Below are 14,593 nucleotides of genomic sequence, written 5' to 3'. Positions count from 1 at the left end.
GCCCCGCAGACGAGAAGGGCAGGGCTTTGGAGGCAGACAGGCACTGATTCTAACCTTGGCTCTACCACATGCTGCTGTTTGACCTTGGCAATGGTACACCACGTCTCTCAGCCTCAGCACAGAAAGAGAATTCCTTCCCCACCTACCTGTCAGGGTGGCTGTGGAGAATTAAAAGAGAGAACAGGTCAAGTGGCCCCCAGCCCTTGGAGAACATGGAGACACCGAGAGGATTGTGTTCATGGAGGTCATTCCTGGGGAAAGTCTTGTGTCTGATTTTACCCTCACACAGCCAAGAGGCCCTGACACCAAACAATTGTTTCCTGCTGCCAAGAGGGCACCAAGTTCATCCTTGATTTACTCTTTCGTAAAGAGGATACTTAGGGGGCATCGGAGGATCGTGGGGGCCACTGGTACAAAAGCAGAGGCCGAAATCCCAGGGCCACCCTCTCACCACCTCAGTAGAGAGCTAGGAAGCACTGGCTGTGAGCAACATCATCATGTAGAAGAGCCAGAATTGACCACGTGCCTGGCGCTGGGCTAAGCCCTTGACCTACAGCATCTCAGCTCACCTGCACAGCACACCTGGAAGTCACTCCTCTTTCCAGCACCATTTTACAGGCTAGAACACCAAGCCTCCAAAAGCGTCAGTTACTTGCGTAAGGCCACTGTGGCAAAATATGACCACACCGATGTCTCCCATCCTACATGTGCTAGAACTGTGTCGTTCCCCCATCCAGGGGTGAAGTATGAATCCCCAGGCCTCGGACGCTGTGACACCCTTAGAACCAATAAATGTGGCAGAAGTGATGCTGTGTGTATCTGAGACCAGCTCCAAAAAGGTGACGCAGCTTCTGTGTTGGTTGCTGCACATGTGCCCTTGGAGCCCTAAATTAGCCGCCCTCCGTGAGGAAGCCCACACAAAGAGACCTGGGACCACACAAAGAGAGGGAGTCGCCCAGCCAGCCCCAGCCCGCTCCCGCCCCCACAGTTTCAAACCCAGCCACCACCCGACTGCGATTACATGAGCGACCTCAAACCAGGACTGCCCCGCTGAGCCCTTCCAACCCACAGACCCACAGAAGCCTCGGGCGAGAGTGATGGTGGTCTAAACTCCCGAGGTTGGGGCTGACTGGTTACACAGCACAATAACCTGACTCGTCCCAGAGCTAACAACTGTTGGAACGCTCACGTCCGTTGGAGCTCAGGTCTGTGTCACTCCCGGCGGCGCTGACCACTACCCTGCACTGTCCGGGGCCCTCGGGACTTCCGGGTAAGCTGGGGAAACAGCACCTGAGTGAGCATTCAGACGTGGACGCTGCTTCTGAACCTGCCTGTCATTAGCACACACCTTTCATTGTGTGCCCTTACCAAGGAGCCCAACCTCGTAGGGGCTGGGGTGCTTCTCCACCCACGGTATGGGTCTGATGGTCCCACCCAGCCCACCTCAGGGGCGAACTTGAACACCAACAGAGACAACGGACACCAAAAGTGTTAGGTCTCCGAATGTGAGGTCTCAGAGACCTTGACTGACAGACAGAGCCACGTCTGCAAGAAAACAACAAAATGTCTGTTGGCCTGCACCTGGAGACAGAGCCAAAGTTGCGATAACAGAAAAATGCCACAAAACAGCTACTGGCTTACAGGCAGTCAGCATTTTCTGTTCAAACAATGCTACCCTGTCAGCCCAGCCCGTATAGAACCCTCCTCACCCCCTCCCTTGGAACCGCAGTCTCCTCTAGATTCAGCCCGGGCTGTAGCCATCTTTTGCTCAACCCGATAGACTTTTCTCTCTTACAATAGAACTTTCTTAACTTGCCTGACCATGTGGGCTCCTTTATCAGCCGACCTATCAAAAAGTGCTTTGCAGAGTGAATTACAGCTGGCTGAATGCGTCCCATGTGGCAGGTATTATGCAGCCTTTATCTGATTATATTATGACTATAGAAGGGAGAGGGGGTCATTATCACGTTACAGACATGGAAGCTGAGGTCCAGGGAGGGAAAATCCCTTACACAGGTCAAATCACAGAGCCCGCAAGTGGGGGAGTCTGGATTCAAAGCCAGCTCTGTCGAATTGCAAGGCCCTAGCTTTTCCCTCCTCCCTCACACTCTCCTTATCAAGTGAGCACCAGAGAGTATTCGTTTGCTGCCATTTGAAGCATATGGGTGCCAGATACTTATTGCATGGGTCACTTTTTGCCAAAGGAAAAAATAAAACCCCTGAGGTTGTATGAACAGTTGTCAGATGGCTCCTGAGGGATAGCTCGGGCCATGAGCCTTGGTTAATGGCAAACCAGCCATGATGTCAAACCACCCAGGGTTTTCTGCCTGCCACGTGGAACCAGCCCCCAGCGCCCCCTCCTATGGCCTTCCCATGGGACCTGTTCCCGGCAGCGAGCCTAAGAGACAGGAAGGGGGTGCAGACACAGTGCAGAAGGAGGGAGGAAAGAGGCTTCTTTGCCACCATAAGAATGCATTTCCTAAGATCCAAAAGCCAGCTGTGCCCGACCTCTTCCAACAAGCGTCTTTATAAAGAAGCAACTTGGCCAGGCGCCTCCTGGTCTATCCATGGGAGGCAGCCCAGAGTTGGAGCTATTAGCATCGCAACCGTGGGTGGGCCCCCAGACAGCTCCAGTTCCCCTTTCTCCCTCATACGTGAGGTTCAGACGAGTGCCGTAACTTGGCTGAGGTCACACACAGCTAAGAAGAAGCCACGCTGAGATCTGAACCCAGGACGGGTTGACTCGCAAACACCCATGTCCTTTCCCTGCCACATCCCCAAGGGCAGGGGACCCCAAGGGCAGGCGTCCCCCTGACTCTGAGGCTGCCCAAGGCCACCTCAGATGGCAGGTGCAGACAGCCAACCAGCTGCCCGGAGGGATGGGGCCAAAAAGCCTCCTGGGATAAAAGACACCATGTCATCGGGGCTGAAGTTACTGAGAGGGGGTGGGGGAATGCCGTGGCAGCAGAGCCCTGCAGGAGACTTCAGGAGTAATGGGATGTGACCCCCGAAGGAGGAGGCTCAGACGGGCCCCAAAGAGTCGTGCTGGGGCTGTGATGTGGTGCTGAGGGCCGGGTGGGCAGAGGCTAAACTGAGCGGGGACCCGAAGCATGCTGGGATCATGCGGTGACCCCGCCAGCTTGGGGCCACCCCACATGTGCGCGGTGGCCTTTAATGGGAAAAAGAAGGACTGCTGCCCTTTTAAAGCAGAAAAAGAAGGAAGTTTTCAGAAGAGAAGGAGGAAGTGATAGCTCCCACCGTGGGGGGAAAAGGACGACACTGGAAAGGAAAATAATTCCTTCCCGGTTAGTGGCCTTGGGCTCCTCATCGCATCTGCTGCCTTGTCCCTCTTCAGGCTGACACTCAGGGCCCAGAAAAACAAGTCAATTCTCCGGCAGGGAATGACCCGAATGGCCCACGGCAAAGTCCACGGCAGTGGAGCAACCTTTGCAGGGAGACTGGCCGAGGTTCCAAACCTCACCCTGAAACATACCAGCTGTGTGATGTCAGGTATACAACACACCTTCTCTGAGCCTCTGTTTTCGAATCTATAAAACTGAGAAGATCGAAAGTGAACACTTACAAAGTAACCCCCCCCACACACACACACACACACCATGAGCCACGTCCTGTGCTCCACATTTTTGGCGTTGACTCATTTAATCGCCACAACAAGCCCACAAAGTGGGCACTATCATCAGCTGCATTTTCTAGAGGAGGAAACTGAGGCTCAGGATTCACACCCAGCAGGTTCCTCACTCTTGCCCGAGGGACAGTTCTTCCTCACCACATTATTGCATGAATCTAATCAGATCCAAAAGTAGAGTAGAAGGGCAAACGCCTTTGAAACCATCAAAAGCTAAACCAATATCAGTGGTTATTGTCGTTATTATCGCTATAACATTTCAACAACCCTGAGTCCAGTTATAAGGCCCCAAATCTCCCCACAGGGACTGATACTGGCTTTTAAAAATAGGATCAAGGCTCTCAATATAAGTTAAGGAAACCAGGCGCCCTGGGAGGAGAGCATCATTTTAATAATAATGAAAAAAAGAAATCCTGATTAATGGAAATGATTCTTAATATATTTCAAAATAATCTGTTATGACACAAAGCAAAGACATGTATATACGACTTTGAAATTCTTAATAGCTGGTTTTAGAGCAACCGATTATGAAATCTTCCAAAGCAGAATATATAGTAAGTAAATCATCAGGCAGCCTTCCCAGGCAGACTGACGGCAGCTCCTCTTAAAATAATTTATACTCTGGGGTAGGGGGAGGCTGGGAGAAATTACTGCCATAATCATGTATTAATAAAATATTTATAAATGTGACTGCTTCTTTTCTCGTTACAGGCAGCGACAGGTATGGGTCAGGTCCCTGAGCCCACACCAGAGGGGATGTCTCAGGTGCCCCTGGAGGGGGAACTCAGGCATCAAATGTCTCTGGTGATGTCAACAAGCTTGGGGGGGGGAGTCCCTTAGCCTCTGCTGTATCACACCGGAGAGGAAGGTTCAAGTGTGACAATGGAAATCGGAAGACAGGTCCCACCCGTCTGCAACACTCTCTCTTCCTAGACCTTATGGAGCGCTGGGAGGAAGCAGGTCTATTTGAACTGAGTGTAGTCAAGAGACAAGTGGCTAGGCCACCTGGGGAGAGTGACCCAACCCAGGCTCCACAACTCAATGGCCGAGCTGCCTTCTGCTAAGGGGTTGCCTCGAGCTAGACGCTACTGATGACGTGTCCACCATCCCTTGCCCTGGCCATCCCACAGGTGCCACCCCACATAGGTCCCTGACCTGTCCTGCAGGGACCTGTCTGTACCTCTGCTTTTCTCTGGCTGCAGAAGTACGCTCCGCTTACACCTGGGGCAGGCCCGACGTGCACCTTCAACCAGGGAGAAGCAGGAGCTGATGGGTAAATATCCCAGCTTGCTCTCCTCTCAGGTATGTCCTTCAGAGTCTCCAAGAGGTCCCCAGAGGGCCGGGGCCCCCAGTGCCCAGAGGGAGCTTGCTCATTAAGGCATCCAGCATCCCTTGCGTTCCATTTCCTGTCTCACTTCGCCCACTCCCCTATCATGTCTCCTGGGAACCCCTCTCCAAAAACAGCTACATGCACCCAAGTCTTTGTCTCAGGGTCTGCACCCAGCCCAATTCAGCTTCTTTATCCCATTTAATCCTCACACGAACCCCATTCTTAGTCCATTGAAAGAGGGGACCACTAAAACTCAGAAAAGTTTGAGTTTGAACTCAAATCTGGCTCTCTCAAGAGCCCACACCCTGCAGTTTACTGCACCTAGACCTTCTGAGACTCAGTTTTCCATTCTGTAAAATAGGTTTGCTTCCTTCCACAGACACCAACCTATAGAGGTCCACGCCCCACTCTTAAACCTTCACACCTTCCCTGGTCTAAACTGTGCCATGACAACAACCCCACTCGCAGTCAGCTGACAAAGCTGGCTAATGGTTTCAAGTCTAGACGTCTCGTCTCTCCAAATGGGATGACAAACTCACAAGGAGGGACCTTACCTTTCATTTGAATACCATATCATTTGAATACCTTATAATTTTCACATGCCCCCCAATATTATTCCTATATCTACGTTTTTTCATCTAGTGGAAATGTGAAAACTAGTCTTAGTTTGTGGGCTGTAAAATGGCAGGCAGCAGGCTGGATTGAGCCCATAACACAAAGCACCACAAGCTTTCTGAAGACAGGAACCACACGGCACATGCCCCTGACTCAGAAAAGGACCTCCCCAGGACCTTTTACAGTGCCCAAAGAGATAGCAGAAGACACTGGATTAGCGACGTGAGAAGCCTTGAAGCCGAGCCAAGGAATTTTCCTTGATTTAGCAGGCAGAGGAGAGCCTCAGGAGGATCCTAAGCAGGGGGATGGCACAATAGGTTTATGTTTTAGAAAGAAGCCCAATGGTCACAGTGAGGATAGACAGAAGGAAGAGTGAAGGCATCAGCAAAAAGGCTACTGCAACAGTCCAAGCGAAAAAAAAAAAAAAAGGCCAAAACCTAATTTAAAATAATAGTACACATAGAGAAACCAGGACCAAAATGCTATCACAGATAGTCTCTCCAGGGTCAGGGGAATGATTAGGTAGGAAAGGGCGAGGGGAAGAGGGATGACCAGAGCCACTTGGGAGACCAGGCTGACGTAGGGACAATCAGCAAACAGACAATTAAGAAGAAGGAGCAGACTCAGGAGGAGAATAGCGGGGTCAGCTTTCCCACAGATGGTGGGAGTGCCTCCAAGATAGAAACGCATTACCTTTATTGCATGGACCACACCTTCTCTCACATGTTCTAGAGCAGGGGTGTCCAGACTTTTTTCAACCTTTTTCACCAAGGGCCATATGCAGTAAAATACACAAACAGCCGGGCCACTCACTCAAGGTGAAGTACGTATTGCCTCACCTGGTTTATTTAAGTAAACTAAATACATTTTTGGAATTTGCTGCGGGCCAATTAACAACGCATTGAGGACCGCAGTTGGCCCGCAGGCCGCAGTTTTGACACCCCTGTTCTAGAGCTTCTCTGCTCAGTACGGTAGACAATGGCTACGTAGGGCAATTTAAATTGATGTTCATTAAAATTTAATGCAATTAAAATTCCACGTCTCCACTGCGCTAGCTACGTTTCAGGTGCTCAGTAGTGGCTATCGTACTCAACAGTGTGGGTAAAGAACATCCTCATCATCACAGAAAGTCCTATTGGACAGTGTTGGTCTAGAAGGTGTGCTTGAAAAACCCAGCCCTGTTTCCTTCTCTCCACACCTGGTTCGGCAGGATCCCAAAGAGCCGTCCCAGACACACAGACAATGACATTGGCCCTGTCCCACCTCGTTGAGAGACAGGCTTTGTCAGGCACCTGCCAATGGAGACAGCTGGCAGCCCAGGTGAGCTGGACAGGAAGGACGTACCTTTGCAGGCCCCTGCCGCGCCCAGGTGGTAGATGGCTGCCAGTACCCGCCAAATGGCTCGCTGCTCGCTCTCCGAAATGCCCAGTGTCTGCATCGCATCCTGCAGCTGGGTGAAGGCGGCCGCCACCTTCTGCTTGTCTTCAGGCTGAGAGCAAAGGGAGAGAAGAAGGAAAAAAGGCCATTACGGTGGAGACCTTGCGAACTCACAAGGCGAAGCAGAGCTCCGTCTCAGGGGAAATGTGTGGCCACTTTATGACCACAGCAAGGGACCCACAATCAAGCCGAGTCATGTTGACACACAGAACTCAGACTGCTGGGGAAGTGATGAAAATCATTTCTATCTGACTTTGGAAGACAGTGTAATTTTTATTTTGCATGTGTTCATTCAGTGGATTTATGGAGGCTCTGCTCTGTGCCAGGTTCTGAAAATGCAAAGCCGAACGAAACTCAGAATTTGACTTTGAGGACCTTTCAAGGTAGAAGTGGAAAGAGACATGAAAGCAACTAATGGTGAAACAGGCCCAAGTGGTAGGATGCGGGTATAGGTAGGGAGCTACAGGAAATCAGAGGCAGGAATGCACTAATTAATCCCACCCAAAAGAATACAAGAGAATGGCATAGAGGATGAGACAAAATTATAATTGCAGTATGAAAGATAACAGGCAGCGTTGACCAATTTAACGTAATAAAGGTCCTGATGATAAGTAGAGGGAACAACATGAACAAAGGAGATCTTTAGAGACAATAGGTGGTCAAGTAAATATGAACAGGAATTTTTGTGGGTAGGGCAGACAGAGAAGGGGGGGAGATAAGCACGAGAAGCTTGCAGATGCCAATTGTGAAGGCCTCAAACACGTTATTAAAGAGAATGAGCTTTGAACTCCAGCCACGATTGGTACGGCTGTCTACATTCCTGCGCATGTGGCAGACATCGCTAATCGACTCTGATCCCACAGCCAGCCAGCGAGCCCAGATTCTTTTCCAGACATCCCCCCTTGCAGCTGCCACCAACGGATCTGCCTCAGCAACTGAGAGGGAACATGTTTGCCACCTCTGGTGCAAGCGATGGGAAGCTGCCAAAGCTTTTTAAGCAGCAGGAAAAAGAAAATGACACCGTCAGATGTTTATGGGTTGTAAGGTATTGTTTTCCTTTTTTTCGATTTATGGTTCCAATTATATTTGATTGAATATTGAAATTAGTCTGAAACTCCTGCACACACACACCATCTGGCCAAGGAGACTCAGCCCAGAAGCCTGCTGGGTTGAGAGGAAGTGAGCCGGGGACAAGAACTCTTTTGTCAATAATCCACCAGCAGATAATGAGAAACGAATCAGCACTTGACCCGCTTACAGAGTGTGGGTGATACACTGTAGGCTGCTAAAGCTGGTAGGTCCTTGAATTTTGTGGAGTCCGGTGCCCAGAGAGGGGACAATGTTTGCCTAAGATCACACAGCAAATTAATATCAGACACAGGACTAGAAGCAGGCTTTTCTGACCCCCAGTCCAGGCCACTTGTCCCCTCCATTTAAGCCATTTCTGCTAACTGGGGAAGAGTCCTGCAAGGATCATTGACCAATTGGGAGGGCGTCAAAGCAGGCAGTGACATTGAGAGATTCGCTGTGGAAACACTCAATTAATAGCAAAAGCATGTCCCACTGATCCATCATATTTCTGGGCCACCACAGGACCACAAAATCCCTAGCAACCAGGAGCTCAACCTAGCAACGGCAGCTGCTCCACTGGAGCAAACGGAGGGAAGGAAGGCATCTTACCAACATGGTTATTTATGAGATTTCAAAGTAGCAGAGAAAGGACACGAAAAGGACAGTGGCAGCACATTTATTACGGCTCCCACTGTCAGCCCTGAGTATTTGACTTTAAATTACAGGCAGACTCTATCACCTGCCTCTTAGCTCATGTGAACAGAAGAATGAGCAAACTTCCGCTAAAGCGAATTTGCTTCTTTCTCTCTCCCTCCCCACCCCAAGTCTCTGTAGCAACATAAAACATGGACGAACACCTCTATATGCTTCTGACCCAAAACGATTAGGATCAGGACAGCGTTCACTTAAATTTCTAAAGAGCCAAACACCTCTGCATAATGTTCTGCTAAAAGCCATGCCTGCATCAAAATGGTGACACTAGAAATCAGTCAAATTAGTGGAATAAGTCAGCTCAGAGCCCAAATGCCTATCCATCGGAGAATGGATGAACAGGGAGTTACAGCCAGGGACCGCGAGGGAGTACTACGCAGCAATAAAAAAGAACAAGCCGCTGAGCCACGCAACCACGTGCACGAATCCCACAGACCCAGTGTGACTCAGAGATGCCAGAACAAAAGACGACACGCTGTGTGATTCCATCCACGTGAAGTTGAAGCGTGAGCAAAACCAACCTTGGGTAAGAGAAGTCGGGATGGAGACTCAGTGGCGGGGGGAATGCCCCTGGTGAGGAGGGGCCTCCAGGGAGCCTTCATCTGAATGAGGAATGTTCTAGACCTTGAGTCGTGACGTGTTCGCAGGAGTGCTTAAGAACACAATCATTATCGAGCTGTACACTTAAAATCAGTGTACTTTATACACTTTACTCTATGTCTCGCCTCAACTAAAAAAAAAAAAAATTAATGTAAAAATAGTCAAGTCACAAGATGCCCAGGGTTTGTCTGATGCAGTCAAAGACTCAAGGTCAACCAAAGACTGCAGGGAATTCAGTGGAAAAAAAAGAAAGAAAGAAATCCAAAATGTTCTGTCTACATGAAACCGGGCTGCGTTGGGAGCACCCAGGAGGCTCCAATGTTGCAGAGAGAGCAGGACTGGATTTGGGGTCAGACAGAACGGGACATTCTCTCAATTCTGCGTTCCCAGGGGTGTGGCTTTGCACGAATCTCTTGTCCTCGCACGGAGGCTCAGTTTCTGCTTCTGTAGAATGGGAATAATAGCCTCCCCTCCTCCTAGGGCTGTCGTGAGGATTAAATGAGTTGATGTGTATAAAGTGCCTGGCACACAGTGGTGCTCGATAAAGGCTGGTCTCCACGCACCGCTGCCTCTCTCCTGCCGTGCCGTAGCCTGGCTGTTGGGCCTCCCAAGGACACCTTCCCCACTGCGGCCCAAGTGCATGCCCAGCTCTCCAGGAAAAGTGAATCAGGCATGCCCTCCTTGAGGGGCATCCCGTCCAATGAGGAAACCGATGTACAGACAGTGACAGCAGAGTGAGCGCTGGGAGCTAGGAGACTTGGGACGGGCAAGGAGCAACGGAGAGGGTCTGAAAGTTCTTGGAAGAAGTGATGTCTGAAGCAAACATAATAAGCAAGGCAAAGTGGGTGCTGGGGAGGCAGGGAGGGTCTCCAAGCAGAAGGGCACAGGTCAGGGGAATACGGTACGTAGGGTGCCAAGGACCCGTGAAGGGCAGTGCGTGGCCACAGTTTGCATATGGTGGAGTACGTGGCCACGGGAACTGGCGCCTGGGTGTCCTCCCTCCAGGTGATAAGCACAGTGGGGGCCTCGGGGAGGCCTGGGTCTGACCAGGCTTCATGGGGATGTAAACCAAACCTCTAAGGCCAGGCAGGCTCCCCAGTGTCTCCACAACCAACCAGCCAGGGAATTACGACCCTTCCTCCCCCTCATCCTAGAACTGGCTCTAGGAGGAAAATGCTGTGCACTGATTTGGTTCATTTGCAAAAACATTGGTGCCTGTACAGCTAGGTGAACCTCACAGGGCTGTGGGGAGGGCAGGACACACGTCATCCGGAGCCAGGGTCTCCTAATTCCCAAGTGATTCTTCCCCAAGCTCAACACTGACCAATCCAAGTCCTCTCTGGGCACTGGAGTCCATTTAAAGAGGGAGGAAAGAAAGCGTTAATTGAGCACCTACTATGCTGTACTAGGTGCTTTTACTCTATAAGGCAGGTGTGGGTCTCTCCAATTGACAGAGGAGGAAACCGAGGCTCAGAGAGGGTTAGGCACTTGTCCAAAGCCACCCAGTTGGGGAGGGGCAGAGTCACCATATGCCAGATATTCTACTAAGCCTCCAGTCCTAGGAAGCAGACCAAGGAGTTGGGTGTTGCTCTACCCATTCCACAGGTGGAAAAACTGAGGCTGAGAGAAGATAAGTGACCCAAGGGTGCACAGTGAGTCATATCCCACAGCATATGGTCTTCAGTCACGACACAGGACTGAAATGACAGAGTGAGAGGAGTGTCAAATTTGGAGTCAGGCCAACTTGAATTCCAGATCTGCCTCTGCCACTTAAAAGCTGTGTGCTCTTGGGCAAATAACTTCACCTCTCTGAGCCTGAAAAACAGATATGCTAATAATCCTCAAAGGACCATAAGGATAATTAAGTAAGAGAAAGCTCTTAGCAGAGCCCCTGGCAGGAGTGCATGATCCCCCTCTTACTTTCTGTTGGGAGACCATTCCTTGGCTATTGACGCCTGGATGAAAAAAATAAGTGTGCTCCAGGCCAAAGCGTGGAATGCGACAGCCAGAAGCAAACTGCTGGGAGGCAAGGACTATTATTATTATTACCACTGCTGCTGGGCACTTAAAAAAAAAAAAAAAAGAAAGAAATCAGGCTAGGTTGCAGAAAAATAAATTATAGAGAAGAAGAAAATAATATGAAAGCTTTGTGATTTCAAATGTGTCCTGGTGCCCTGGCAGACCTCAAATAAGCTCCATTTAAAAGGTGGAATGTGGCAGGCAGCCAGAGCGCACTGCAGGGGCCAGGAGGCGGAACAGGCAGCCAGTGAGTGGAGGTGGCCCCCGCGTCCAGCACCACCCCAAAGGTCTCAGTGCTTTCCCCCTGCTCCTGCTCCAGCTCACTACCCCGTGCCCCACACTCCCATCCTCTGCTCTACAGCCACACTGCACTGTTTGCTCTCCCCCCACCATGACCTTGGCATCAGGTGCTCAGTGTAGCAGGAAAACTGGCCTCACTGGCACCTCCCTTCATTCTCAGTCAGTTTGTAGTCATCTCCTCCAGGCAGCTTTCCCTGATATGTCTCTACCCCGACTGGCCTACCCTCAGGCTATAAACACCTTTATTTTGGCACTTATCACTCTAGCTTGGAATGATACACTTCTGTGGCTGTGGCAGCCCCCATCCACCTCCAAAAAGTGAGTCCTTTGACAACAGAGACCCAGCTGAGTTATCTCCGTGCCAGTGCCTGGGAACTAATAAGATCAATAAATATCCAGTGATAAGTGAATGTCCATGAGCCAGTTAGTGTCCCCAAATAAGAGCCCCTGATACTGGTGTAGTGTGTCCACTCACTGAGCCAGGCGCATGGCACTACCAGTCCTGGGTTTGAGAACCCCAGATGCCCAGGCTGGCTGAAGGATGAGAACTCCAAACCCTCTTCTCCCCTCCTCTCAGCCCTCTGCCATTCCCCGCAACTGCCCCAGCTCCCAGGACACAGGCAGCAGATCCCAAGACAGCACCAGCTCTACAAAGCCCTAGGAAATGCCTTCAAAGCCACCCAGGGGTCAAGTAAAGTGTCATGAACACAGCTCTGCCCCCACGGCAGCAAAGTTGAAAATATTGAAAAGATGTGCTGTCAGCCAAGTTCTGGTGAGGGGGGCACGCTGATTCGTTATTCACTCAACAAAGCATTGTGTGTGCCTGGCTCAGTGCTAGGCCTTGTATATTAAGCAGTGAACAGGACACAGAAGACCCTCCATCCTCGCGAAGGGCTGAGAGGAGACAGACTGGAAGTAAACAAACAGTGTGCTACGCGACGAGAGGTTGTTATCGAGATCATAAAAGAAGAGCTTAACAGGAGGCCGCCCCTTGGACTGGGAAGCCAGCGGTGGAAACGCTGGTACTGCGGTCTACAGATGGTCATTCGGAACTACAGAAAGGGTTTAGAAGCTTTTTGAAAATGGACAACATTAGGGAAATCATCAGGGAATCATGACTCTGCCGTGACTGTCTAGTCATTAAAAATATGGTCTGTGAACGAGTTAATGACATACAGCTTGTTATAAACTATATAAAATATTCATAGGAAAAACACTGAGAGGAAATCTGCAAAACGTTACCAGTGGAGGTCTCTGGATGGTGCAGTAACCGGTGACTGTTTTTTGGTCGTGGCAGTGTCTTGGTTTTTATTTTGTATGCATCTCTTTTTCTGACTTTTTTCACAGAAAGTATGTATTAAGGTTTTTTTAAAAAATATATCAATGTTTCATTAAAAATATAAACTAGAGGAAAGAGATAAAGCCAGTAAGAGAAAAAACATGGTGTGTATCACCAAGGAATGTGGATTGGAGTCTCGTGGGCCATTGAGGCCTTGCCCCACCCAACTGGTCCACTGCTGCCATCCAGCAGAATACTGAATAAACCAAATTCCAGGCACTTTCCAAATAGTTAACGGGCTTTATCTCATTGAACTTGGGAGCAGGGAGAACTGGAACCATCCCAGTTTTACAACTGAAGAAACGTAGGCCCAGGGAAGTGAGGTCCCTTTGCTTGAGGTCACCCAGCCCAAGTGCTGGTATTGGGATTTGAACCTGGGTGTGTCGGACTCCAGACCCATTTCTTAGCCACTGTCATCCTCAGCGAATTTTCAGGAGATGACAGAACCAATTGGTACAGATGAAATAGAAGCAGAACGAATCAGAGTCAGCGGGACTGGCTGGGAGGAAGAGAAAAAGGTGACGTTGGGCTGTAGAATTGCCAGAGAAAATGCAGGCCATCGAGTTAAATTTCCATTTCAGATAAACAATGGATGAAGTTTTAGTATCAGTCCATTTCCTGTACAATACTGACCTCAAAGCACCTGTCTAACGAGACTCTTAATGCAGTCCAGCTCATGCCCACCTCCTCCAAGCAGCCTTCTCTGATCCAATTCCAGGCGTGCCCATTGCAATACTTGGGACATACCTGTATACTGAAAATTGTTTGATGTGTTTCTGAAATTCAAATTTAACTGGGCATCCTGCCTTTTCCCAGCTTGATTGAGTTATAATTGACAAACAACAATTATATATATTGTAGGGGTACAATGTGATGATTTCATATACGCAGACACTGTGAAATGACTACCACCATCTAGACACATAGTCACAATCCCCTCACATAGTTACTGTGTGTGTGTGTGTGTGTGTGTGTGTGTGTGGCGAGGACATTTCAGATGGACTCTCCTAGGAAATTTCAAGGAGACAAACAATACAGTATTATTACCTACAGTCACCATGCTATACATTATTAGATCAGGTATACGATGGATAAATTCTGGGTATCCTGCTTTTTTATCTGCTGACTCGGGCAACTTTGAGAGCTGTACTTGGCAACTCCAATTCTTGGGGGGCATTCCCTGACGGCCTAATTCCCTTACGGAGACTGTACCTGGACTGCCCAGTCCCAGAACGCTACTCCAGGCTTGTGTCAAAGACCAAGAGTTTTCTGACTCTATTTTTGTTTTAGGGAACAGAAAACAGTCTCTCATCCCTGCCAGGTTTCAGAGCGAGAACAAGGGAACACCCGACTAGTTCCCACAGATCAACTGGTCTAAAATAACAACCCCCAAGCCATACAGTGGGGGAAAAAAGAAAATTATTTCAAACCCCTCCTTGACACGATTCACGCTGTGACCAGTTGCCATACGCAGACTGTGAATAAAGAGGCCAGGCTGGGGACAGCTCTCAGCGCCAGGCTTGGG

General features: G+C 49.7%; 1 protein-coding gene across 1 annotated transcript in view; it reads right to left on the bottom strand.

Annotated features, from left to right (window-relative positions):
- MYO18B (myosin XVIIIB) overlaps positions 1-14,593 on the bottom strand; it is a 260,653-nt gene that overhangs the window by 208,034 nt on the left and 38,026 nt on the right. The window contains exon 12 of the mRNA XM_081037710.1: positions 6,936-7,080. Coding sequence (XP_080893836.1) covers positions 6,936-7,080 — 145 coding nt within the window. The remainder of the gene's footprint in view (positions 1-6,935; positions 7,081-14,593) is intronic.

This window comes from Rhinolophus hipposideros (genome assembly GCF_964194185.1).
Source record: "Rhinolophus hipposideros genome assembly, chromosome: 24".
NCBI classification, from domain to species: domain Eukaryota; kingdom Metazoa; phylum Chordata; class Mammalia; order Chiroptera; family Rhinolophidae; genus Rhinolophus; species Rhinolophus hipposideros.
Note: the sequence above shows the minus strand (reverse complement) of the source record. Positions and strands in the feature narration are given on the sequence as shown.